The following is a 25,516-nucleotide window of genomic DNA, read 5'->3' on the forward strand; positions in this document are numbered from 1 at the left end:
CATTCACAGTGAAAGGGCACAGGTTGGTTGATTTTGGAGATCATCCCCTTCATATCGGGTTTATTTGATCCTTTCCTTGCCAACCAGCCTTGCCAAGCCAAAGCGTCAGAGCAGCTTAGATCTCACTCACTTCTCATCTTCAGCTCCCACTCTTGCAGCCTCTAGCAAATGCTTATTTTAGCACCAGCTGGCTGTGATCCCTTTGAACTCTCTGATATGAGATTAAATGTTAATTTATTACATATCATTATAGGATTATATGTTATCTCTAGGATAATGGAATCCAAATGTTAGAATAGCATGTTTGAGATTTAGTGCTTGCACACATTTTCCCTCCACTCAGGAAACAAGAATAGTTGAAGGTAGAAGACTGAATGAGGTGAATTAATATGACTGATCACAGCTCGCCAAGAGCTCAAGCCCTGGAAGAATATAGCCAGAGGTTCATAATGTTTTTGCAGTGTTCAGAAGAAGCAGAGAAGTTGTTGACTGAATTTTCTAAAAAATAAATAAGTATGAAGAAATTGTTATCTGCTTGGGGTGTTCCATGGGCTAAATCCCATGGATAAATTATGCAGTGTGAATTATGTGTTCAGCTGTAGTTATAAAACGCCAGACAAAACAGTGCTGAAGTGACCTGTATGCTGAGTTCCTGCAGAATTTTATTCTTTAGGCTATGGGTAGGTGAGCAGTACTGGATGTAATAAAATATGACTTGAACTTGAATTGACTGAAACTTGAACTGCACTTGTGATGTTTCCACACAAAGGCTTATAGGAGATGCCACTAAGCAGAAGGTAAACATGGCTTTTTAGCTGCTCCCTCTCACTGCCTGTTATGGCAGCTGTGTACGGGCAGATGCTGACATTGAGCTGTGGTGGAGCTGCATCTTTGGCATGCATAGATGCTGGGCTGTGCCCCTGTGCAACTGCTGGCTGTCATACATGTGCAAAACCCCAGGCTGACTCTCTGGTGAGCCCTGGCAGTTGTGGGCGTGAGTTTGCAGGTCTATGGTGGGAGCAATGCTGCTGCCTTTGGCAGGAGTGAAACAGGCTATGCATTCAGAGGCACATAGATGAGACTGGGGTTGATGAGGTCATGCTGGATTTACAGGGTCTTATTCCAGCCAGAAGCTGGGCCTGTAGACTTGAGTTAGTGTAAGAAGTGGCCCAGAGAAGCAGGGGGCAGCTGTTTGTATTGCTAACCTCTGCACTAAATTATCGCTGGTCCAAATTAGGTTCTGATTTCTTAAATGGCTCATTTTCCCTGAAATAGCTGACAGCTACTACTGCAGGTTAACCCTATGCATAAACACTCCTGGTGTGGAAAGGTTGTTCCCAGATATTCCGGATATCTCGGTCCTCAGTCTTTTCCCCAAGATGCTATAGGGTACTGTCAGTGAGTTGTTTCAATTCAGCGGTAATAGGGCAAATTGGGAAACACTGCTATAAATTAGTGCACATCCGATTCATACCCTTGGGGTAGTTTATTCTACTTGGGGGTAGGTGAGCACTTTCTCTGGTTGAGGCACTGGCCTAGACTAATCCTAAACTAATCATCATCCTGAACTAATCATCTGATTATGATCTGGAGTTTCCTAGCTAGTATGCTGGGTTGGGCTATGATAATGATGGTCTGGGACTCTTTCTCAATTGTATAATTGCCCTGTCATTGAGAAAAGAATTAGATCCAGCTTTTTGCCTTCTCAGGCAATCTCAAATCTGATCTAATTTACTTCTCTTGACTCTTGAAGAGTTTGAAAATGCTGTCAGCTAATGCTCATTATCTTTTATTACCTTAATATATTAACACAAGTGAACCACGCAGCAAGTTTGACCTCATCCAACTTTGTTTTTTGCTTGAGAGTTTTTATTCTTTGCCTGTAAGTTAATAATTATCTGTGAGCAAGATAACCATATTTGGTGCATCACAGTATGAAAGCCATAATAAGGTTTCACTTTCTTTACACACCAATATTTTGACAAGATCTCCTTGAACTGCCTCCTCCAGAGCTATTGGGAATTTTCTTTGCGCTTAGAAGATCGAACTCTAAATTGCTAATCGGCAACAGACAGAGAAACAAACACCCAAGAAGTCCTGGGTGAGGCTGCAGGCTCCTTCTCCTCTCCCCAAGAGGAGCTGTTCTCCACGTGTGAATGACAAGCTGCAACCTTTGATCATTGTAGTAAAAGAAAAGCGGTACCGGGGGATGGTTATTTTGTCCTTTCTGACAGCATCTGCTGTGAATTTGTAAAATATGTCAAATGTGTATTCATAACGTAAAATAATGCATTCAAGCGTGAAAAATTATGCTTTGTTCTGATACCAGGATGTGCTGGAGCAGGACTGTTTCAATAAGCAAGGGAGCAGGGGAGGAGGTCAGCAATCACCCTAGGAATGCAAACCTTTTTTACTCTGTAACAAATTAATGGAGTTGCTCGAGGCTGTTGTCATTCCAAAAATAAAATGTTGAATTAAGTAAAGGAATCTGAGAGAAAACAGAAACTTTTGTTCTGGGTATTTCAGGCAGGGAAAAAAAACGCTTCTTGAGAAAGTAAAGATTCACGTTTTCATGTGCTGTTCCTTGAGAGGCAGATATAAATTGATAACTTAATGATGTCTGAACTGCAGAACTCGGCCTGTGTGGTTGCTCCTATGGGAGCCAGAGAGCACATATTGCTTTGGGAGTCTGGTTAGTGTAATATTGGTTGCAATGCAAAGTGCAGGTTAAAGATTGGGTTCAGAGAAAAAAGGCACAGATATCCCTGAACTAATAGTGGTGAATCTGTAAAGCCATGGAGCTTTTTCCAAAGCAGCTAAAAGGCTGGGTGGCCTCTCAAGTCTCTGTCCTGACACTTTGAAGCTTGTGCTTAAATTTCCCAGTGGGATGACTCCCTGACTTGGTGAGACTGCACACACACTTGAAATTATATATGTGCATGTGTGTTTGCAGGCTGGGGACACAAATCTTGCTGGAGGCAACACCCTGCATCTCTGGAGTTCAGTGAGGAGACCTAAGTGAAAGCTGACTTCTTCCCACAGATCTAAACACTGCAAATATTTAATCAGGAATTTAACTATCTGCATTGCAAAAAGTCCCTAAAATAAGCATGTGTAGTCAGGGTTGCTATCCCATGAAAAATCCGCCAGTAATGGGGAATGAAATGAGAATTGCTTCCAGTGCTCGGGCAGAGCTGTGGGGCTGGTGCCGGACTCAGGATTTTCCTTTGCGTGTCTCTGCATCCTATTCTGTTTTACCGTGGTCCCCCAGTGGGGCTGTGCATGGCATATACTCTTCCTGGGATTACAGTCACAGTGGGATATGGATGAGTGCTGCTAAAACAGAGGATTTTCTGTGCATCCAAGACATATCTGTGTTCTTAATAACTTTACAGGGATTTTATTGTAAGCTGCTTTGTGGTTTCCTGCGGCTGTTTGGGCCCATTGGTGTGGAGCTCGTTTCCTCCAAGAGCTTCAAAACAACAGGATGGAGAATCCAGTGAAAGCCCATTGCTCTGGAGAAAGGCTTTGGACTAACCTTACCTCCTTCTGACAATGCTTTTGGAGAATCTGCTGCCAGGATTTTAATATCCTGTAATTTCTGGCTCATGCAAGGAATTTTTCAGTATCGCCAAAGGCAGAAGCTTCCGTGGGGAGAATCAGAAGTGCTATAAAATGACTTACCTGCGTAACCTGTGGACGCAGGAATGCAGAAAGTCTGTAGTATACAGAGCTTCAAGTTACTTTGTTTCATTTCATCTTTAGGTGTAATACTCGAGGCCATTGACTGCAGTCACAAGCTGGGGTTTGCAAGGAGAAAGGCAGCCAAGATCCAGGTCCTTCAGGGGCCGAAGGAGAACTGCCAGGGAGGGGTCAGCCCAAACTGGGGCAGAAGTTTGGATCCAAGCTACTACTGGTTAGAGGAAAAATTGAAAAATGCTGAAACAGATTTAGGGAAGGATCCTCTTGAACTGGCTTTTTTTTTTTTTTCTCCTTAAAATGGGAATGCAAGCAATGTGGTCAGCACTGCGTTTCTCTGTATTATTTCAATGGTGAACTCAATCTGGGAGTAACAGCAACCTGCATTAGTGATTTGGGGAACAAAATAGGCTTCCTGAAAATTTGGGAAGTGGAGTTGAGGGGGACTTTCTGGTTGCTGGAAGGCAGCTGTGCTGTGGCATTGTGGGATGCTGTTTATACCAGTGCCACTGTCTCTCTTTCTGCTTTTTGGGGTGCCATTTGCTGGGGTTGTGAGGGTAGTTGCCCCAGTCCCCTACTGCTGTACCAGTGAGTAACTTTGTGAGAGATGGGGATGCACTTTGCTATCCAACCTTAGCTGCTTAGATCAATATCTACAGCAGGAGAGTGATTTTAATAAAAGGACTCTCTCTCAGCTTTCCTATCTCCATGACAGATAGACCCCAGCTAACATAAATCCTGGGCTTTCTCCTGTCAGTCTCTCGGCTTTGTGTGACATAGATATTTTGACACAGAATACAAATATTTCACAGTTGGCTAATAGTTTAGAACATATATTTAAGAGATTTACTTTTACAATCACCCGGTGCCTTTAGTGAATGTATTTGCCTTGTAAGGCCTTTCTGTTGCTTGGAAAATATATCTACACACTCCTGTACACATATTCATTTTCTGTTGTTTATGAAATATCACTAAGGGAAAATGAGTTTTACTTTGGATAACACTAGTAGGGAGCCCTCTCCTAACCTCCTCTTTAGCAATGAGAACCTCCAGTAGCTGTGACAAACCTTATTTATCAGGTCTCAGAAGGGATGCACGGGGGTTTGTAATGCTGGCATCTGGAAGCACTGACTCTTCACTGGGGTAAGGAGCAGTGCCAGGACTGATGCTGTGCAGTGGGGAGCTGGGTGAGGGGTCCAGCAGCCCTGTCACATCCCCTGGGACTGTCAGCTTGTTTAGCTTCACCTGGGGTAGCTGTGCCTCTTGACTCCCCCCATAGCAAATGTGTTCTGCCCGGGTGTGCAAATCTCCCTTCCTGGGGTGGTGGTGGTCTGATTTTCAGGATTAGTTTTGGCAGCTGAGAAGACCTAAGAGGAGGCTGGAATGGAGGAGGTTTTAGGAAATTCCTAATGCTGCTTACACCTGGGGGAGTCACTTTGAGGTGGGCTGAGATATTTATGGGGTTTCTGCCCACCAAGCGTCAGGTTGTGCAAAAGCTGTGTGTATGTGTGTGTGGCCTTAGCGATCATCTCTCCCCTCCTGGCAACCAGAATAGAATCTCTTCTCAGTTAATCAGGTGTGTTTAAACTTCAGTTTAGCTTGCAATAGTGACTCTGTCGTTCAGTTCTTTCAGCTGATGAATTTGTGACCTTTAGCCACTGTGCTAATGCCTCTAATTGTAACTGGCAGGACAATTCTCCATTTCTGTTGTACAGGAGGTGCAGAGAAACTTGCCAAGAGCAGCCTGTAACTTTTAGCTGCCATATCAACACCTCTGATCAAAACTAAAATGGCAAGTTAGGCCAGTGACCAACCTAGCAGAGCAACCTGAGTGATTGCAACAGCCACATTAAATGAGAAAACTCACCTCCCTGTGCTGAGGGAGTTAAAGCAGCTTTGTCAGTTATCTGCACCAAGGTGGCCTTGGCTGTGCCGAGTGTGATATGGAGGAAAACTCCCATCTAGCTCTCAGGGAATTAGTCTGGGCTGGAAAACCTTAGTTCTGCAAATACCTGTATTGTCTCTGTCTCAGGAGGCTGGAGCTGGAGACGACTGATGGAGACTTGAAGGAGAAACCGTGTGAATGTCTCATCTCATTGCTGCTTGTTTTTTGGAGAGGGAGTGTTCAGTGTCCCCATGCTCTCCTCCATCTCACACTTTTTCTCTACAGGTTCACCCTCAGTATTTTTTCTGTGTCCTCATCCACTCGAATGATCTCCTTCTTCATGGAAAGGATATTTTATGCCCAAGAGATCTGGGCTTGAACTCACTGGCCCTGGGAGGCCATTAACACTTGGTTTAGGAGCACCGTTATTCTGTGCTTTGTACGGTCTGTGGATGGGACCACACAGTGCTTCTGCACAACATATGGGTAGTACTATGGGTATATATTTTATCTGACTTCTAGGTTTTTCTATCTGACACATTTGAATAAATGTTTTTAACAGCGAAGACTTTGGCCAGAAGTATGTGTGTGAGAGTGAGGCAGAGATGAATAAATAGAATACGTGACGACATAAGGATTTTATGGGGTATGGGGATGAGCACATTACTTACAGATGGTGAAACCATCCCAGTGCGTTTCAAGAAAAGCTATTTTAGGGATGTTTAGAGAGTTTTAAATTTTTTTTTATTGTGACTATTCTTTCTATTACTCCAGCCCATACAACCAGGTGTCTTAGTTACTATGTTTCCTACTGTACAGGGTTCAGAGGGAGCAATAAAAGCCTCTAAAACTTACCTGAAACAGCATTCCTACAATTACAGATGTCACAGGTTTAATGTCCTGTATCTCAGGTCCTTACAGGCCTTTGCATTTGGAGAAAAGGAGATCTCTCTTCTCCATTGCAGAATAAAATTTCTACTTTATAACCTATAGAGATGCTGTATCTTTGGCTTAGAAGCTTTGAAAAATTTAACTATAACAGCTAGTGTTAATGATTCAGGAGGAATTTGCATGCCTCAGATTTGGACAACATAATTTTGGGCAATTTCATGTTTGGGCAGGAATTGTGCTCTAGTCTGGTAGTTCTTAAAGAAATGATGTTGCTGGGGCAGCAGAAGGGTGTCCTGTCTAGTAAAGTTAAACCCTCATGAGAAATGAATTTAAGTTGTTATAATGTTGTAGTGCCTTAGATGTGTACTCTTATTTCCTCCATATGTACTCTGATTTAATCCTAAACAATTTTTTTTTTTTGGTTTCAGACTGTGTCACCTTTAAGCTAAAAGAATTCTCATCTTTGGAAATAAAACTACTGGCTTGGAGAACAATTCTGCTGTAATGATAATGGCTCAGCTGTAGCTTATGCCTGATAAAATCTTCTTATGCAGGCAAATCCGATGTTTGTATGGGCTAGCATGGCAATCAGAGGAGGAAGCAGAGTAGCTTTATTGCTTGGGTTGCGTGCTATTCCCTGGCAAGGATAAATAATGTGGTCTATTTTGATAAACAAGCCTGAACTCCTCCTTCCCAGTAATAAAGTTGTTAACAATCATCTTCCCAGAGAATGGCAAATAATGAGGTACTGGCTTAACAAGGCCATTCCTCACTCTCTTATAAGAAGAGCCTCATTTTTCTTTGAAAAAAAAAAAAATCTCTGCTGGGTATAGTGCTGCTATAAGGGTTTTTATTTTCAACTAAGTAAGAAAATCAGGGTAAACTTTGCGTATTGGATGCATTTACTTTACTCCTTTTTGTTTGTGTGCTTGGGTGATGTTGTGTCATCTTATTTTGCAATTGTTTTAGGGATCACCGCTGAGGCGTTGCAGATGAGGTAGTGCAAATTACCAGGTCAGAGCACAGATCCATCTGGCAGAGCAGCCCATGTCGGATAGCACCCAAAAGCAGATACTTGGTAGGACAGAGTAAGATCGGGCAAGCGCAGAGGATGCTTCCCTAAACATGCTCTCAGCAGCCCGTGGCAGAGGTTCTGTCTTTGCATAATGCTGATTTAGGGAGTGCAGCGAGCAGTATTCTCTCTGGAGTCAAACACTTCACATGCTTTCCTTGGTGGAGTAATGGCAGTTTTGATCCTTTTTGTTTTATTCCAGTTTTCCAAACTTTTGCTGATAGAGAGCCCTGAATTAATCTTCAAGCCTTTTGGGTATTGGATTATACTCTGCCTCACTCCTTTCTGTGCCAGCAGTGCTGGAACTGGCACGGGATGCTAATCCTGCCATACCTATTCACTCAGTCGTAGAGGAAAATGTATGAAAACAAATTGCTAGTCCAAGCTAAATTTAGATTTATTCAGTTGGAGTTAATTATAATCTTTATTTAGTCCCAAGTGATGCCTTCTTATCATACACTTATTATAGCTGAGAAAATTAATTTTTATTCTACCATAAAGGTGAATGTAATAATCTGGGTTCAGGGAAGGGATTACTTTAATAAGATTTATAGGCAGCCTTTCAGACAGTATGGTTTTATTACTATCTGTAGGTGGCCTTGCTGTATGTATGTCTTTCAGTATGGGTGACTGTGCAAAATGCATGCAAGCTAAAAACTGTAGTAAGTACTTTAACATCCAACTTAATTTTTTGGCAACGGTAAGCAGGCAAAGCACTTGACTTGCTTTCGAACACAATACTACAATTTATTACTGAACTTGCAACCTGATGAGGGGTTTCATTCATATGTATGGTTTAATTTTGCACTGAAAAATTTATTTCAGTGGACAAAAGATTTTTGAGGTCTGAGATGTGAGATGTTGCTTTCAAGCTTTTTGGAAGCAGAGTGATGGGCAAACATAGGCATGTGGTGTGGGAAGAGAAGCTTTAGTGAAGAGTGAGCCATCACGTCTGATAGCCCAGGACTCCTTTGCCCATAGACATCTAAACCTCCAGCATGCAGGTCTGCACTGGCCACCTTTAGCAATTGAGTTAACAGACGGAAACAGGCTCCTCCCAAGGGTGATTTATCACCCCTAATATATAAGTGTTTAGGAGAGGATGAATGCATTTTGATATACCTCTTCCTGTGATTTACCGAGGGGAGGCTGGAGTATGTGCTGGGCTTAGACACCTATCTAAAATGAGATGGGCTGACTCCGTGGAGGGTGGCCGGAATGTGTAGCTGCAGTGAAGCTTGGGTGACAGAAGTTTGACTGAGGCATTTGAAGATAAGTACTTAAGACATTGTCCCAAGCCTATGAAAGTTAATTAACCTCTCTTCAGTTTTAGATGTTTGGATTCAATAGACTTATTTTTTTTATTTTTAAATTGCATCCTTTTTTCTTGTCTTTCAAAACAAGCTGCCCGACTAGCGATGTTTTGCAAAGTGAATCTCTGTGTCCACAAATGTGTAATCAAGATTGAACATAAGAACTGTAAACTGGTTGTGAGCCCTACATCAAGTTCTATCCTTACATCAAACTAGGATTAGAAGAGAGAATGAGAAAAGCTTAAAGGGATCCTATCATCTTTTCTCATGCTACAATTTTTTATATGTTGACAGCTTCTGGGCTGACTTTAATGTTAAAAAAGTGCTGGGAACTCTTCTTAGCTCTTTCTTGCAGTGTCATTTTTATCTTCAAATTATTCTATTACAGTTGAGAAGACTGTTATTATGTTGTGTTTTTTTTTTTTTTTTGTGCCAGTGTGGTTCACTGTATAACTTCCTCAAGTACTAAAAGGGAGTAAGGCTTGTTTTGGAATGGTAGGTGATGGAAGTTGCTCCTCAGTGGGACCATCGAAGGTTTTTTCTCCTCCTTTTCCTCCATAATGTAAAACTGAGGAGATGAGTCACAGGATGGACTCTGAATGTGGGAAGTAAACAGTGACATCCTCCTTTCACAGTTATTTAATTAAATTTTGAATGAGTCAGGGAGAGCATGAGGCGGGTGTTCATCTAGGCTCCTTAAATCCTCACACAGCCCAAACTTATCCTACTCATAGTGCTCAAATAAGGTCTAAATTCATGGTAGATTTTCACACTGTAATCATCCTCCTCATTTTCCGGCTGCCGGGATTAAGAGTCAGAGTTTCCCCAGCTGTACCCAGGCCAAAGCACCTTGCATAACCTATCATGGCTGGGGTCCCTAAAGAGCATCACGTCTTAACCTTTGCATGTATGAGAGAAAGTGACCTATACAGCTGGTCCAGAATTAATTGTTCTCCTAAAATCTATTAGTTCCAGAATAGCTTTCCTTGTGTAGACACCCTATTGTGGGATACAGTGTGTTTTTATTCAAGGATAATGCCTGCATTTCCAGAGCAAAATAATTATTATGAATAGAGCCATTTTTATAGTGAAATAATGTACATGTGTAGTTTGGTCTTTATGGTCTTTAGTGAGGGCTGGTGGGAAGGGCTGGTGATTTTTCTCCTATACAGACAAGCCATTGATTGCCTCTGTATGAGTCATGGATAACATCATAGTACTTACTGGCACCACATTACTTGAAATTATTCCTCTTTTACAAAGAGGAGTGTCTGTATGATCTCATGCTACAATTCTGATGATGCTGCAGGAAAGATGAATTTTAACATTTTCACAGTTTTTCCACAGGTGCAGGATTGGCATTCTTCTTTGTTTTCAGAGAAAAGGATATTGAAAAGGTTGCAATTTTAAACACTTCTTGTTCCTCTTACCTCCAGCTTCAGAATTAACTGAGGGCTTATGGAAGACTTGGCTCCTGTTAAGTAGTTAGCTAAAGTAGAGGGAAGATTTAGATGTGAAATTTGGATTTATGCTCTAACAGGAGTTATTTTCCTTTTTAGTTACAAAAGGATGAATTTTAAAGACTTTCCTCTTACTACACCTTAACATAGATGCATTAGTTTTTAATGCTGACCTGTCACTGCCACCACTACCTTCTAGTAGGATACTTGTTTTACTTCGTATTAAAATGTATGAAATCTAAGAAATGTAGCTTGGATGAAATCTGGAGTTACATGAATGGTGGATTTTTATTGCACACTGTGACACTAGGTCTATGTGTCATAGTGTCTATGTGTCATAGTGTCTATGGCTTTGCATGTGCCTTAGTCCTGTGCTGTTATTTGTGGCATCAGTTCAGGGTCAAGTGAGACTAAAAACAGAAGTGATGGATAATTTTATGGTTAAGTAAAAAATTATGAAGACAACAGAAATGAATCTTCATTTGAGCTGGTCAGAGTAAGGACCAGGAAGGGGCATCTCCCTAATGCCAGCATTGCATGGTTGGTTATGTGTGCAGTGGCTTCCTCTATCAGCTCTTCAGAAACATCAGAAGGGTGTTTCTTTTCCATCTGCACTCTTAGAATTTGCAGCATGAACTGGGCTATGAGGCTATTGCCCAACTCTGGAGAGGGAGAGATTTTGGCATAAAATGAGAGTGGTGAGATTTTACAAGTTGACCTGTTGCTCTAGTGGTCTTGCTAATTGGCTAGTCCAAAAAAGTGCTTTAAAAAGGGACAAAGCACCTGCTGAAAAACTGTTACAAGATAAAAGTTATTCTAGAAATTCAAGCTAAATATCTTAAGTCATGTCCAACAATGTGTTAGTTTCATATGTCTTCCCTCAACGCCCCCAATGCCACAGTAGTCTAAAAAACAGACTGTGTTCAGCCTTTGAGATAGCACTGGGCCCTGGGGATGTTTATTTGGCCTCTGTTTACTTTTCTTCAACTCTTGCTCTCTTTTGTTACATAATGAGGTCTAACCCACCTTCTGATCTAATGTTCTGCCACCTTTTGGATCTTGCTGGAGTGCTTATTAAAGGAGTCGATGATTTATTAGTTGCTTTGTTGCACACCAGAAAGCTGGAAATGTGTCCTGTTTCTGATTGTTACTGTAAGATTGATGCTGTGGTGCTGACGTGCTGAATTAAAAAGGCGGGGTGTTGGCCTGCCATCATATGAAGTATTTCTTTTTAGATGTTCCTACAGCATCATAAAATGCTGCTAAATTCAGATATCATATTTTGTTGCAGGCTGGTTCTAGGACAAAGCCCAGCCCTGTCTACCGGTGTTTATGGCTTCCCATATAAGCTTTCAGACAAAATTTGTGTCTCATTTTGTTTGAGTTACAGCAGGCTGATATCCTGGGCCTCGTACTAGTTCTGAGAAGAGGCACTGAATGTTGCCACTGTAATGAAACGAAGGAAAGGCAAAACCATACCTTTTAAACTTTCTGTAAATCACCATTTGAGAGAGATAAAATATCTGCATAAAGGATGCAGGGGGTGAGGGGAGCAGGAGGAAAGTCCTCCAATGTAAACAAATTGCATTCAAGCTTTGCCTTGGTTTTGGTTCCTGTTTAGGCTCAGGAACTATGTCAGTGTTTAAATCTTCTCTGCAATCTGGTGTGTCTTGGTAGAAGGCACATTTTAGCTCTTCTCCCAGAAATCAGAGGGTATTCTTGCTTCTGTATGTCTTTTGCTTATCTGTATGGCTGCACAATATTTATTAGAAATGCAACATCTCAAAAGTATTGCTTTCAAATGCAGTTTGATTTATCTACAATTAATCTAGGAAGGTGTTTGTCTGTATTTGACTTCTCAGTGAAGAAACAACACCTTTCCTCCCCTGGCTGCCTTGGCTTTCACAGGAGCAAAGTTCACTTTCAGAGACTGAGTTGTGCGATTGCACAATGGCACGGCAAACCATACCGTGTCAAGGTGCTCTATAAATAGCAGAGCGGTAATGGAGCTGCTAAAACATCCCTTGGTGATATTGGTTCTAGAATTGGCATTGATTTCTCCTTTCCCCCTTCTCATTCTGCTATGAGCAGGACGAGGTTTGACCTGCAGTGCGTTTCCCGAGCACTCTGTTGTTCGGTGGTGGGATAAAAGCGTTGGGGCTCCCACAGAGCAGACAGTAGTGGAGCATTGCCTGACCACTGCTAAACGGTGGTCACCAGTCTCTGCTCTTTGCCTCCAACCCTGTTGTAGAGTGCTGCGGGTTCCTTGCCTTGTGCAGCCTCCTCTGCCTGGTGCTCATGGCCAGTGGTGGCCATCTCTGCTGCACAGCACCTACTGCTTTCTGTGGTGTCTGTCTCACCTGTGCCTCCTGCCTCTTACAGTGCTTGTAGCTTGGTTAGCCTCTTGGCCTGGAGAGACTACCTCTGTCTTCTTCCAGAACTGCTTATTACTACTCACACCGTATAGTTTCCCACAGAGAACTGGGGTCTCCAGTTTCTGCATGCTGCAGGGAGTGTTCCAGCTAAACTTCATTCACGTTGGAATGGAAAAAGAAACGGAAGGGAAGGGCTAAAGTGAATTTTCTCTACTTGAAAATTGGCTGTCCCCTATGTGAGCTATTGCCCAGGTTAGTCCTCAGGTGGGCAAGGGAGGAGAAAGTTTCTCATGATCTGGGTTCCTGCATTTCAGGTGGGTGCCCAGGTCCATGGCTGCATGCAGCTAGGGGAAGGTGTTGGCTGCACTGGTGTGTTATGAGAGATGGGCTGAAATGTTTATGCGTGGCCATAAGAAATGAGAGCACACTCAAGTGGGGTAATTGCGTGGCGGCTGCTCTGCAATTGCATTTGCTTGTGGAGCTGAGAGGAAACCCTCATCTGATCCCTGTGTGGAGTAGAGAGAAGAGACTGTTGATACTGCTGAGAAATGTTTTATGCTTTTGTGTTTTTTTGCCTATTTACTCGTTCCGACAAAGAATGTTCCAATGGCTAAAGAAAAACCTTGGCGCAATTAAATAGTGCAAAAGTAAAGGCAAAAGTATTGTGATGAAATGAGATGCGTTTAAACAAGCGTAGATTATATCAAGCCATTGAAAATAAATGAGCAGAATTTCAACTGAGAACAGGAGCGGAGCAAAGTCAAATGCATGAGATATGCCCTAGAATCTGTCTTCGATAAGTGTTGGCTTTAAAAATACACAACCTGAAAAAATAGCTTAAATATTAGAGCTTTTATCTGTGCTAAATTGTGGCTGCAAGTATCTGAGTCATCTGGCTTGTAACAGGTGTAATTGTTTGTGTGGTTGTTGCGTTGTGTATCTGCTCTCCCCAGTCCTGACAAACAGTAAAATCTCTGCTAAGCTTCAGCGAGAGACAACAAGAGCTTTGACCTTAGGATCTGTCATTGTTCCTTTGTTATCTCTGCGCATTATGGAACTGCTTCATTTTAATTCATTTGGTTTCTGTTTATTTCTTCTGTGGCAGTCCCATGAGCTTGCATTCACTGGCTTTTTGTTGGAGCGTATGAATTGTTAGTTTGAAAGACCCACCATTTCTTTCTGGTAGAATCACAGCCCAGATTGAATATATCTCACTGTTAATTAGAGATCAGCCCAAACCAAAGACGTCTGTTTGATCCCTCCCTCCCTCTGGAATCTTTTCTTGCCTGGGAAAAATTACTCAGTGCTGGCTGGAGGATTGACCATTGTGATGTAGAGAAACTTTTGTGGTTTCCGAATGTATTTCATTCTCCTCTGGAATTAAACCAAAAAATCCTTCTAAGCGTCTGCGAACCTTCTGCGTGTAAAGGATTTTTCTCCTTCTCTCAAGTTCACTGTTGCCTATAAATCCATCCCACTGAAACTTCTATCAAACCCCGTATTTTTTTGTGTGAAAAGTTTTGGTTTCAAGAATACAAAGCTTTTATCAGTTTGCCCCTAACTTCCAAACCACTCACCTGGCAAAAGTGGATTTGGAGTGATGCAGATTTGCAATCCCCATCACATTGTGTGTTAAGGATGTTAGACTAAAGGAAATGTTCTGTTTTACTGCCTACTAATATTCAGTATGTCAGCTTCTTACTTAAATTGAAACATGGATGAGAAAAAGTTGTAAGTTTGATCTGGCAGTAAAAGAACAACAACCAACCAGTAAAAAGTTTTGGAACTTAGACTGGGATCTGGCCAGTCTCCTCCTTGTTCTTATCCAGTACTTGATTAATGGCTTTCAAGTAGGTATTAGATTGGGGAAGGTGGAAAGGGAGCTGTACAGCTCATGCAATGGGATGTTTTCAGTGTATGAGCTTTGAGCCAACAGTGATATTCCATGGTATCTGTGTCAGATTGTTTTGTAATTGTGGCTAACAGTATTGATCTTTGGTAATGCTTTGCTTTTGAGAAAAACTGAGGGGCATGCTAAGCAAATATTAGAGTGATCTTTCTGTTTCCTTTTATCTTTGGCCTGCAGTGGTGGAGAGCCGAGGAGGGATCATGGACAGCATACAGAGATTTTCAAACCTGCCAACGTATCTCCCTGCGAGCTATCACATCTGCAATGCTGATGTTTTCTTCTTCCTCAAAGAAGCGAACCAGGATATCATGAGGAACTCCAGTTTGCAGTCTAGGGTGGATTCCTTCTTTATATACAAAGCCAAACTGCCGCCTGTCCTAAATGCCACATACGGACCCTTTTCTGTTGAACAGGCTGTTCCCTTGGACCTCATGCTGACTTCTGCATCTTTTGGTTTCACGAATAAATTCACTTTTAATTGGAAATTAAAATCTCACGTAATTGACAGCTCAATCTATTCCAACAAACCTAAAATACAAACCTTGTTCTATATTGCGGGAAAGGACTGGGATGACTATAATTCTGCGGAGAGGTTGCCTTGTGTGAAGATGTTTGCTTTCCTGGAGTCTAGAGAAGTTGTGGCCAGCTGTAGATTGACAGGTCATCTAGGATTATGTGTTGCAGAGCTGGAATTATCTCCTAGCTGGTTCAGCTCCCCTCCACCCCTGGTTTCAGAGGAAACAGCCTCCCTGGAAGGGATTACTGTGGAGCTCTTCTATAAGATCTATACAGCAGATGGGGAATGTTCTCCAGAGGATGAAAAATGGGAAAACAATATCCATGCAGGTCAAGATAACGAACACAAGGCTTTGTCAGCTATGGAGAGGATTGGTAGCATCATTGTTTACCCAAATCAAGACAAATTAAAACAGTCTTCACTGAGAATAGATGAAAATATCATTATTCGCTTACCACTCAACCCGGTCAGAGAAGGTGATGTTGTGACCTTTCATGTTTCCCTGGCCGAGGACTCTCTAGCAGACCAGTTTGTATTAAGGTAAGTGAATTTTTAAAGTGCTGTATGCTAAACAGTCTACAAATAGGGACTAATTGATGTCAGGTGTAATTTCTTTGGTTACATTCAGTGTTTTCCTGAGAGAACTTAAGCATTTCCTCTCCAAGCGGAGAAAACTATAAATAGTCCTGAATTATCTCTGTAGATGACACTTTTTAGAACATGGGAATTGATCTTAAAGTATGAGCTATAAATGTTTGTATGATTATTTTTTGTTTTAATTCTATTTGCTTCTAGTCATAATTCTGTCTCTTAAACTACGCCTCTGTAAATCAGCCAGGGTAACTCCTGCGATCCATTTTGCTAGACAGTTTGCAGGTAGGTTTTCCATTTCTTTGGTGAAGCTTCCTCTTGTTTTATCGACTTTCTTATCATCTTTCCAAAGTACGTGGAATACATCTTGCACAGGTCATATGTAGTGAGGAACTGTTTTGTTGCATTGTACAGAGGGAAGCTGAGACGTGCGAAAATGAGACGTGCCTCAGCTTGTGTGGGGAATCTTTGACAGAGCTGAGATTTGGATCCAAACTTTGCAAGTCGTCTTTGGTTTTTCTGTAGGACAGCCCATCCTGCCTCCTCAAGCTTTTGACTGCTTGTTGTGTGGCCCATTTTTGTTTTAAGTTTTGAGACTTTCTGGTGACCTTTACTTGTGAATCTGCCTGTAATAGGAGAATTCAGGCATTTCTAACCACCCCGAGGGTTAGTGCTGCATATTTGTTATGTCCTTAGCTGTCAGACTGTGGGTTCAGAGCTGCATAGAGACCAAATTCAGAGAGAAATGTGAGCCAGACTGGGGGAATAAAAGGGCCAAAAGGTAATTGGAAAGTGTCATATGCTGTGAGAATGCGAGACGCTTGGGAAAGAAGGAGTTGCAGCCTGCACTAGCAAACCTCAAAACGGATTCGTGCCGTACTTCTAACTTTTTGATCCGAGAACGATGGGAGCAGAACATGACAGAAGTGCACTTTGGGGACAGATGTTGAGAAAACAGACAGCAAACCTTATGCAGCACTTTCAAATCACTGAATGCTTGTGAAATAGCACATGCATATTAATAAACTTATGGATTGCTGTGTGAATCAGGACAAGTGGTTCATAGCACAGTGAGCAGGCAGAGGGAAAGAAATGGTCCACAATATCCCAAGCACTTCCATCTGCTCAGGGTTGGGGGGAAATGTGTGAGAAATACAGGGTTTAACCAGACTGTAATGGGTTTGGTCAGGAAGGGTCTTCCTGTAAACCCAAATTATTCTGGCCTTTACCTGGCTTTACTGGTTTTTCTTCATTAAATATGGTTTTGGACAGCATCCGCTGTCCATAGAAGGACCAACCGCATAGAACAGTGAGGTTTTGGCAGTTGTGTTCTGATCCTCGGTGCTATAGCAGAGAGATTATGGAATTTGCTTAAAGCTCTGCAAGGTTTCAACATCAGCTCTTAATTCTCAGTTTTTTGTTCTCTTTGCTGCGCCACAGATAAAACTCCCTAGGAGGCAACCTAAGATGAGGATGTTTTCCATTTGAATTTCTAAAATAACATTTACCTTGTAAGAAATGGAGCAGGGGTAGAGTTTTGATATTTCTGCTGGCCAGGAAAGCACCAAAGGTACTTGCAGAGATAGTTTTGAAATGCTGTCTTACAAAAGCAAAATTGTTTTTGGAAGTGCTGAGCACAGTAACTAACCTGGGGTTTCAAGAAAGCAGAAACTGAGCCTCCAAACTGGGGAGACCCAGGATGAGCCACAAGCTTCTCCCCTGAGCCTCCGTGACTCACATGTCTCCAGCTGTTCGGCAGGAGTCACTTTGCAGCGCTTTCCCAGCACACGGAGCGTTCATCTCGGTGCTACCGAGCTGCTGGGAATGCAGTCAGGTTTCCATGGGGATTTCCTTCTTTGAAAAGTATATGGAATCTGTTCATCTCCAGGAGATGTTTCTGTTACAATAAATCAGCATGTTTTACGTGCCCAGAAATATTTCCTTGGAAAATTCACTGTCGGCTCTATGTAGTCTAGCCTGTCTGGTCTTTTATTTGGCTTTCTTTGCTTGCATTGTGCTTTTCATCAGAGAAACTGCAAGTATTTTTATTTAACCTTCAGTTGAATGCCGAAAGTAAGAGGCAAAATGCAATTCTGTTGATGGTTCAGCCATCCTCCAGGATGGAGAGCATCAGCAACTGTTGCTAAGATTATTTCGAATGACATATGTGGGACCTGTGGAGAGATTATTCAGCTGAAGTTTACACAGTAGGCAGGGAATTACGCTGAGGGAAATACAATCACTGTAGCGCCTGCATCTAATTTATGCAGTTTTCCTCACAGGCATTCCCGGTTTTCCAGCTCAATGCTAATGTCCATAAAAACCCTGAAGGTTTTTATATACATAGAATTTCTGTGTGTTATAGCCAGAGAAAAATACATTGAAGTGAATGTTTGCCTTGGGAAATATATTTTTGCCTAATATAACTGATTGTTTTTAATCATATCTGTTATAAGTGTAGCGAGGTGAATTGCAGTCTGGCTCATATGAGACAATAGATCAAATTCAAGTCATTCTCAACACAGCATTTGATGCCGACCTTGAGTTCTGATAGCATGCAAAAGAAGACATATGCTCAATTTTATGTGCCTCTTTACTATTTCATGCTGTGTTGTGTAGTATTTTATTTTATGTTGGATTTTGTTCTAGCAATACTGACTTCAGCTCTCGTATGAGAGCAGATTCCTCCTCATTTTGGTAAAATTTGGGATTCTTAAATAAGCTTGGAAACTGAAAAGCAATTGGAAACAGTTTCTTGATTCAGCAATGGGCTGTGTTGAAAGATACTCACTTGTTAAACCCCTGTCCTTCCAGTAACTTCACTTGCAGGGGGAAGCTGCAGGTTGTATATGAAGCCCCAGCTATCCTTCCAGTCGCTTTCATCAGTCCAAACTGGTTTTGCTGTGCTTAAGTGAAGTCTTGGTTGTTTGTTTTCATTCAATAACTAGAATTTAAGAGTGAATTGGAGCTCTAGTTATGCTGTGGTCTTGGGAATTTGGTTCTTTTCATACTGCAATCCCCAGCCAGTGTGGCTTGGTGTAACCAAAGGACCCAGATATGTCAAGGAGCAGAATTTGGAGGCTAAGCCTGCATTTAATGCTTTTGCTGTGCCTGGCAGTTGTATTGCTCGCTTTGTTGACAGATGATCTATACATGTGTGCAATGAAGTTCTTATGACACTGGAGATTAATTTGTGGCCTTGCTGGTCTATTCTGTTCTGTAAAATTTATCATCTGTGAACATGAATTTTGCTCACTATGTTAGGTGGGTTGCCACTAAACATCATTTAACCATAGGGATAGTTGAAATGGGCTATGTTGCCATGATTAAACTTTTTAATGAGCTACATATTTAAAAAAAAAAAAAGAAAAATGATGCACAGCTTTGAGGTTCCAGCAGGACTAATACACTCACCAGTGTCACTAATTTTCAGGCGCTTTTTGTCTTTGCACAGGAGTATCTTATATTCTGTAGTGACAAACTTAGATGAAACAATGAGGAATGATAGAAATTGTGGCTAAAAAGGGGTAACACCAACTTTTGTCCTATTTACTAAATAGAAGAAGTCTCCTGATATACATGGAGGAGTTATAAAAGAGGCAGGAGAAAACAATTCTTGCTTAATTGGAGGCAAGCAACGGAAATCCCATCCAATAGCACCGGGAATAGCTTGCATTTCTTTTGTGGTGTATGTTATTATTTAACTCCATCTTGAGACTCAAAGGGTGTATTTAAAAGAAAAATGGGAGTCGTTTTGTGGAGCAGAAAAACGTTTAATGGAATAAACGGACAATCACTCCTTGGTTATAGGAAAGAAACCAGGACACTCTCTTTATAAATAAACTGCAGAGTTTTGTCCCGTTTACCAAGTCTCCCCATTTAAACTGTGAGCGAGGATGTGCTGGTAATGAAGGCTGAGCCCTAATAGCAATTTGTCGAGTCACAGACAAAAAGTGGGTTTGTCAGCATTCGTTACACGTCCCTAACACGAGCGACCCATCCTTCTTTTATCCCGATCAGAATAGAAACGGAGATTGGAGATATTCCAGGAATAATAGTAAGGGGCTGAAACCAGGTAATGAATCCCACGCTAGAGAAATGAAAGCGGCTGCGGGCGGGATGTGGTCCTCTGTCTGGAGGGGAATGGTGGGACTGTGCAAAGAAACCTTGCTGTCATTCGGTGCCTAGGCAACCTCAGGGAAAAGGATTATCCGCTTCTCCCTGCCATGCTCCACATATTGCAGGGCAAAGATTACTTTTTGATTTTTGGATGAACCAGTACAAGGTGTAATACACGCCGGTTGGCTTTTACTGATTATTCTCACTAGGAAAAATGATATTAAGGATTTATATTAATAAACATATATCCATATGGAGGAGGTTATGTCTCCTGCTAAGGAATAAAAATGGCACAGGCCATTAAAACTGACTTACAAGGCTTCTGCGTTAATAATGAAAGATCTGTAGAAGTCTGAGCAGTCGTCTAGAAGGCCAGAAAAAGATCATTAAGAGGATGTCTCCTGCCAATAGCTGCCAAGAGCAAACAAGGGAAAGAAACAGAAGGTTTTAGATCTGGAAATGCATAGAAAATTAGAGAATACAGACTATGGGGAATGCAGCTTGAGAAGGAGGCTCCGCGTGGCCTTCATCGCTTGTAACCAAGCTAGTATGAATGGGGAAGCATGGCAGGATTATTACTGGCTAGAGAAATAAATGATTAACCAAAGCGTCATTTTAGGATGAAAATTCAGCAGAAGTGAATGCGTTGAGAAAGGGGGAAAAAAATACACTTCTGAAATTAATCAGAAATGCTAGTTCAGATTTAGAAATAGTTACAGAATTAAAGCATTACTGGCCACTTGGGAATATTTGTTTTTTACCCAAAGAGTTTAATAAACCCAGAATAATGTTTAAATGTGTTATTTCTCTTTTTTCTCTGAATGTACATTGAATTAAATGTAAAATATGAAATAGTAATACGTAATATTAATACAAAATATCAAGCATTGCAAAGTCTGGAAACACCAGAGATATCTTTGCGACCTTAACTCAGTCCCCATATATATATGTATTATAACTTATTCCTCAGAGACAAATCCACACTATTTTTTTTCCAGATCTCCTGCTTCATTCGATGCATGCATTGTCTTCCTCCCACTATTTCTTTTCCTTTTGTCACTGAACGGGAAAGAGAGTAACATCCTTTCAGGACACTCCTGTGAAGCCTGGGGGAGCTGTCACCAGAATTTTTTTTTAGCTTGGATAAGCCATTTCTACAAATTCTCTTTCAGAAAGGGTTGAACCATTCTTTTATTTTTCTCATTTCTATTTGAGACAGGCATGTGGCCCAGAAAAAGTTGCTTCAGCTGATGAAGGCCTGGCATGGTGGTATGGAGTTATGAATTTCAGAAGGATGTTGTATGAAGTAGTTAGACCTGAATCTGTGTTGACTGAAGTGAAAAAGGCATCCTCCTGTTCCTCCCAGGGTACCTGCAGGCAGTGCATGGCTGTGCTGCACCCATGTGCACTGGCCAACCTGCCCTGGAAGTAGTCATACCACACTGCTAGGTTTTCTCTCCTTTTCATGTGCTTTAAGATAACCTTCTTTGCTCTAGCCACACTGGAGAGGCAGAAGAAAAGAAACCAGCCCCTCATACAGTCTTAAAAACAGTTTAAAATGACCAAAAAAATAGCTTCTTCCTAGGGCTTGAGCAGTCCTAAAAGCTTAAAAACCGATGAATATCCGACAGTGAATAAATGACCCAGTGAATCCTGAAAGACCCTGCAAGACTACAGTCAATAAAGCTTTTTAATGGAATTTTAGATAAAGGTCAACTATCTGCTACAATAATCAGCCGTCCGCGATCACTCTTCATAGGAATAAACCAGGCAGAGCAGCAGCCCCATGCGACAGCGAGAAGCTCTTGTTAGTTGTTGGATATTGGCTTTGAAGCACTTCCAAATGGGATTGCAGTGTCGTGGTGATAAAACACTCTTTATTTTATTTTTTTTATTGAGACATTTTCTGATGGTGACTTCTGTCGCCCTGCAAAAGGGTTGACTTTATCCAGAAACACAACTGCTTGTTACTGGGGTGTTACTAAGGTGGTGTTAAAGGTAAAGGAGAATGAGACAGCGATGAGAGGCTGTGGTTCTGAGTTTGGGGGACTGTGGCAAGTGTCCCTGCTGTCTGCCCCTTCCCTTGCCCTTGGCGGTGCTGGCTTAGGGATACTCCCTTCCCCCGTGGGTGCGGGGAATGTTCATAAGAATTGGAGGGGAGGAGTTGACTAAAACGCAGAATTAGATTAATTAAAAACATTTAGCCTGTGTGTGTATTTCAGCAGGGTGGTTTTTGCTGAGAAGGGGAATAGTTTGACTGCTAGTTATTTTTAATTTTGACAGTTTGGGAATATTTCATGTTTATGGTGGGGGGACATTGAATACAACTGGAATGAAACAAGGACCCACTTTCAATTGGAAAAGGTGTTTGATTTGCCTTGAAACCCCACTTTTTCTTCTTTTTAAGTCTTGCCAGCAGCACAGCTCTCATTCATCTGCCCATCTGCATCTATGAGCGCTAAGGGATGTGACAATTTTATGTAAATTAATTTGTTGTATCTCACATTCAGAATTATAAAATGGAAAAAATAAAAGTTATGTGGATTTTAAGTCAGTTGGTGTGTGAGCAGGCATCTCGTCTTTGCAGTACTGAACGACAAGTGGGTAAGCAGTGCTGTGTGTAACTGGTGGCAGTGCATCCTGTTTGACACATCAGATCGTTACAGGCACGTGTGTGACAAATAAGGTTTATAATAGAAGCCCCGACAACCTCTTGTCTGCCAGCATGTTACTGCAGACACTGCTATACTCTGCAAACAGAGATGATGTGAAAAGCATTTCCCATGGATTTGGAAGGTGCCAATACGCTGTATGACTTGACACAAACTCAGCCTTGTTGACGGTAATGGAAAGAGATTTTACATTTTTAAATGGTTCGGGTTCTACAAGCTTGTTCCTTGGCTGATCCCCATCTCGGAAAGCTTTGACATGACAGCTCCTGCTAATTAACTCTAGGCAGCTCCTGCACAACTCAGTGCTTGCTTCGGGGCTGGGTGCGGATCTGCAGAGCACTGTCAGCAGATGTGGCACGGTCGTGCTGAAAGCAGGGTATGAGCCATGGTTAAAATCCTTGTGATGCGGAGAGTGCCCGGGAAGGAGGCAAGTGGATTTTAGAGGAGACCACTGCTAAAAGGACACCCTTGGCTTGTTGCATGTGCTTTGACTCCCTCTATGCAATGTGAAGGTGTGCTGGGTGGTGATCCCTTTTGGACGAGGAGCTGCATCTAAGGGGCTGCCAAAGGTTCAGCCTCTCCAGTCTGCACAGGGCATCATCACTGCCCTTCTCCAAATCCTCCTTGTGCTGGAGCCTAACCTGTCTGTAGTTATTGCCTTGCAGGATGAGACAGATGATTTACCCCTGCTGTGATTAACATTGGTGCGAATATGAAATGGGAAGGGAAAGCCAAAGATGGAATTAGGAATTGAGTTTTGCCTGTGAGCACCTGGCTCTGAGTTTAGGTTAATGAACATAAAGTTGCTTTCAGGTGACAAAAATGTTTAAATACACAGTGTCACAAAGGGTAATTTAAGGAAGGCAGTGGCAAGATAAACATTTTCTTTGTCCAGGTGGTATTTTTTGTTTGAGTTTTTTGTTTGTGGGGGTTTTTTTGTTGGATTTTTTTTTTTTAACCTTGTACTCAGGTTGGGAACACAGGTCAGAAAAGGTTCCTGTCTTTGAGTGGTCATTTCAAGGGAATTTCAAGTGGTCAGTTCAGAGATGCACTGTGGCTTTTTGTGAACTGTGTGTCCTAGGGAGCAAGTCCTTGGCAGGGAGCTTAGGGGGAGGTCTTTGTTTTGGACAATATGCTGAGTGGTCCCTGCTTTGTGCTGCCAGACAATGATGGCATTGATCAGCTTCTTGTACAGCTCTTCATTAGCTGGCAGTGCAGTAAATCACGGTCTTGTTTAAACAAGTCAGACACAACAGTGATTTGGTCCTTGATGCAGTTACTTCTAGTGTTTAATGAATACTATTAAAAGAAAAGTATAAAAATGTTTCTACTTTGAAATTTACTTTCTTCCTGAGATAAATGTTTTAGGCTGTGCATTGCTGTCATTTTATCCTATTAAAAAACCAGAATGCTATCCCATGAAGCTGATGAAGTATTGCTTTGAGTGAGCCCATTGATCTCAATTTCTTCTTATTCCTGCTGATGCAACAGAGAGTTGCTTTCATTCTTGTGTTTACCCATAAGTTTTTGCACAGTCTGATACAAGAAGGCCAGTGTGATGGTTAGCTGATAGCTTTGTGGAGGGAGGACTTTCAGAACAATCAGGAGACAGAATAATGCAAGAAAATTGTCAACGTATCTTCTTGTGTTGGGTGCTCCTCCTGCCCCCCATACAATTTATGTCAATAAAGGACTCATAAGAAAATCTGGTTTTGGACAAAGTAGAGCAGGGACTTGTGTTTTGTGTGAGGTATTTAATGCTTCAGATAGCTGCCATTTGTGCCTCGGATGCTGTACTCCACAAGGGTATGAAAGAAATCATATTAACAAAGTTATTGGATCCCAGATGAATCAAAAGAGCTGCAGGAGAAGAAAACAGTGACAAATGAGTCTGCCATCCTGAGGCACAGCAAATGGTGCTTACAGTTAAAGCTATTTCACTTCTTGCACCGTTCGGCTGCAAGCCCTCCATTGGTGCGTGGGCAGTGGGGAGGGAGGAAGCACGAGGAAGATGATGCTTCATGCTGGCAGCGCTGCAGAAGACACCCGCCCTGCAGCGGGGCCAGTGTTACTTTGCATGGGGGTATGGCAGTGGCAGCTCTTCTTGAGCTTCCCAGAGCCCAAGGGAGCTGCTTCTGCGTGGCTGGGTTCATCTCCCATCTCCCCCCAGCTTTCAGCTGGCCACTTAAAAGCCCCCTGCCCTGAACAGTGCTGGGTGTCAGTGCCCTAGGTGGAGCAGTACTTCACCCTGTATTGACAGTTATATATGACTATATAAGAGGAAAACATCTCTAAAATATATTCTCCTTAGGATCCCTGCAGAGCTGCTGTGGATATTCCCAGCAGAGGAGGAATTATTCGGAGCAGTGGTATTTCCAGGGGTACCCCAATGAAGAGGGTGCACTTGGGAGGGCCGTATTCAAAGTAACCCCTCATTTCTGGGGCAGATTTTCCACCCTTATCATTCTGAGCCATCAGGTGTGGCTCCAGCAGGTCTCTCTCTGCTCCTGCCATGCTTTTATTCCTCACCAGGACCAACATATACCTTCTACTCCCCACTACATCCTTTTAAAAATTTTCCTGCCAAGTGAACTTTCTCGGTTGCTTTTTTTCTCACTGTGTGGCCCAAGCTTTTGTGGTATTAATGAAGGAGTCCTCAAATGCATTTTCACTGAATCCCCATCTCTAATTGCGCCAGTCCTAGAAGACAGCAAGTGGGAAAGGAAGAGAAGAAGAAGTGTGGGATAGACAGTGCCTTGTTCGTGGGCTTTCTAAGCATCTGCTCAAGTTAATGAGGGTCTGGGCAAGAAATGTGCCAAGTGGCCACAGGAAGCACACGTATGAGCACTTTGATGCAGATCCCTGATGGAAGATGGTGATAAAATGCACCAAGTGATGCTTGGGGACAGTCTGAAAAGTTTGTCCCATCCTGGGAAGTGGCAGAGGGTGAGAGAGAAGCAGTAGCAAACTGTGAGAATCTGGACCAGGATCCAAATGCATTGTGAGTTTTGCG

At 42.2% G+C, this 25,516-nt stretch overlaps 1 protein-coding gene across 1 annotated transcript in view; it reads left to right on the forward strand.

Moving 5' to 3' along the window:
- Positions 1 to 25,516, forward strand: part of TMEM132B (transmembrane protein 132B) — a 213,272-nt gene that overhangs the window by 12,065 nt on the left and 175,691 nt on the right. Inside the window, exon 2 of the mRNA XM_014961024.1 lies at positions 14,782 to 15,661. Coding sequence (XP_014816510.1) covers positions 14,782 to 15,661 — 880 coding nt within the window. The remainder of the gene's footprint in view (positions 1 to 14,781; positions 15,662 to 25,516) is intronic.

The sequence above is a fragment of the Calidris pugnax genome, unplaced genomic scaffold (assembly GCF_001431845.1).
Source record: "Calidris pugnax isolate Ruff unplaced genomic scaffold, ASM143184v1 scaffold32, whole genome shotgun sequence".
Taxonomy (NCBI): Eukaryota; Metazoa; Chordata; class Aves; order Charadriiformes; family Scolopacidae; genus Calidris; species Calidris pugnax.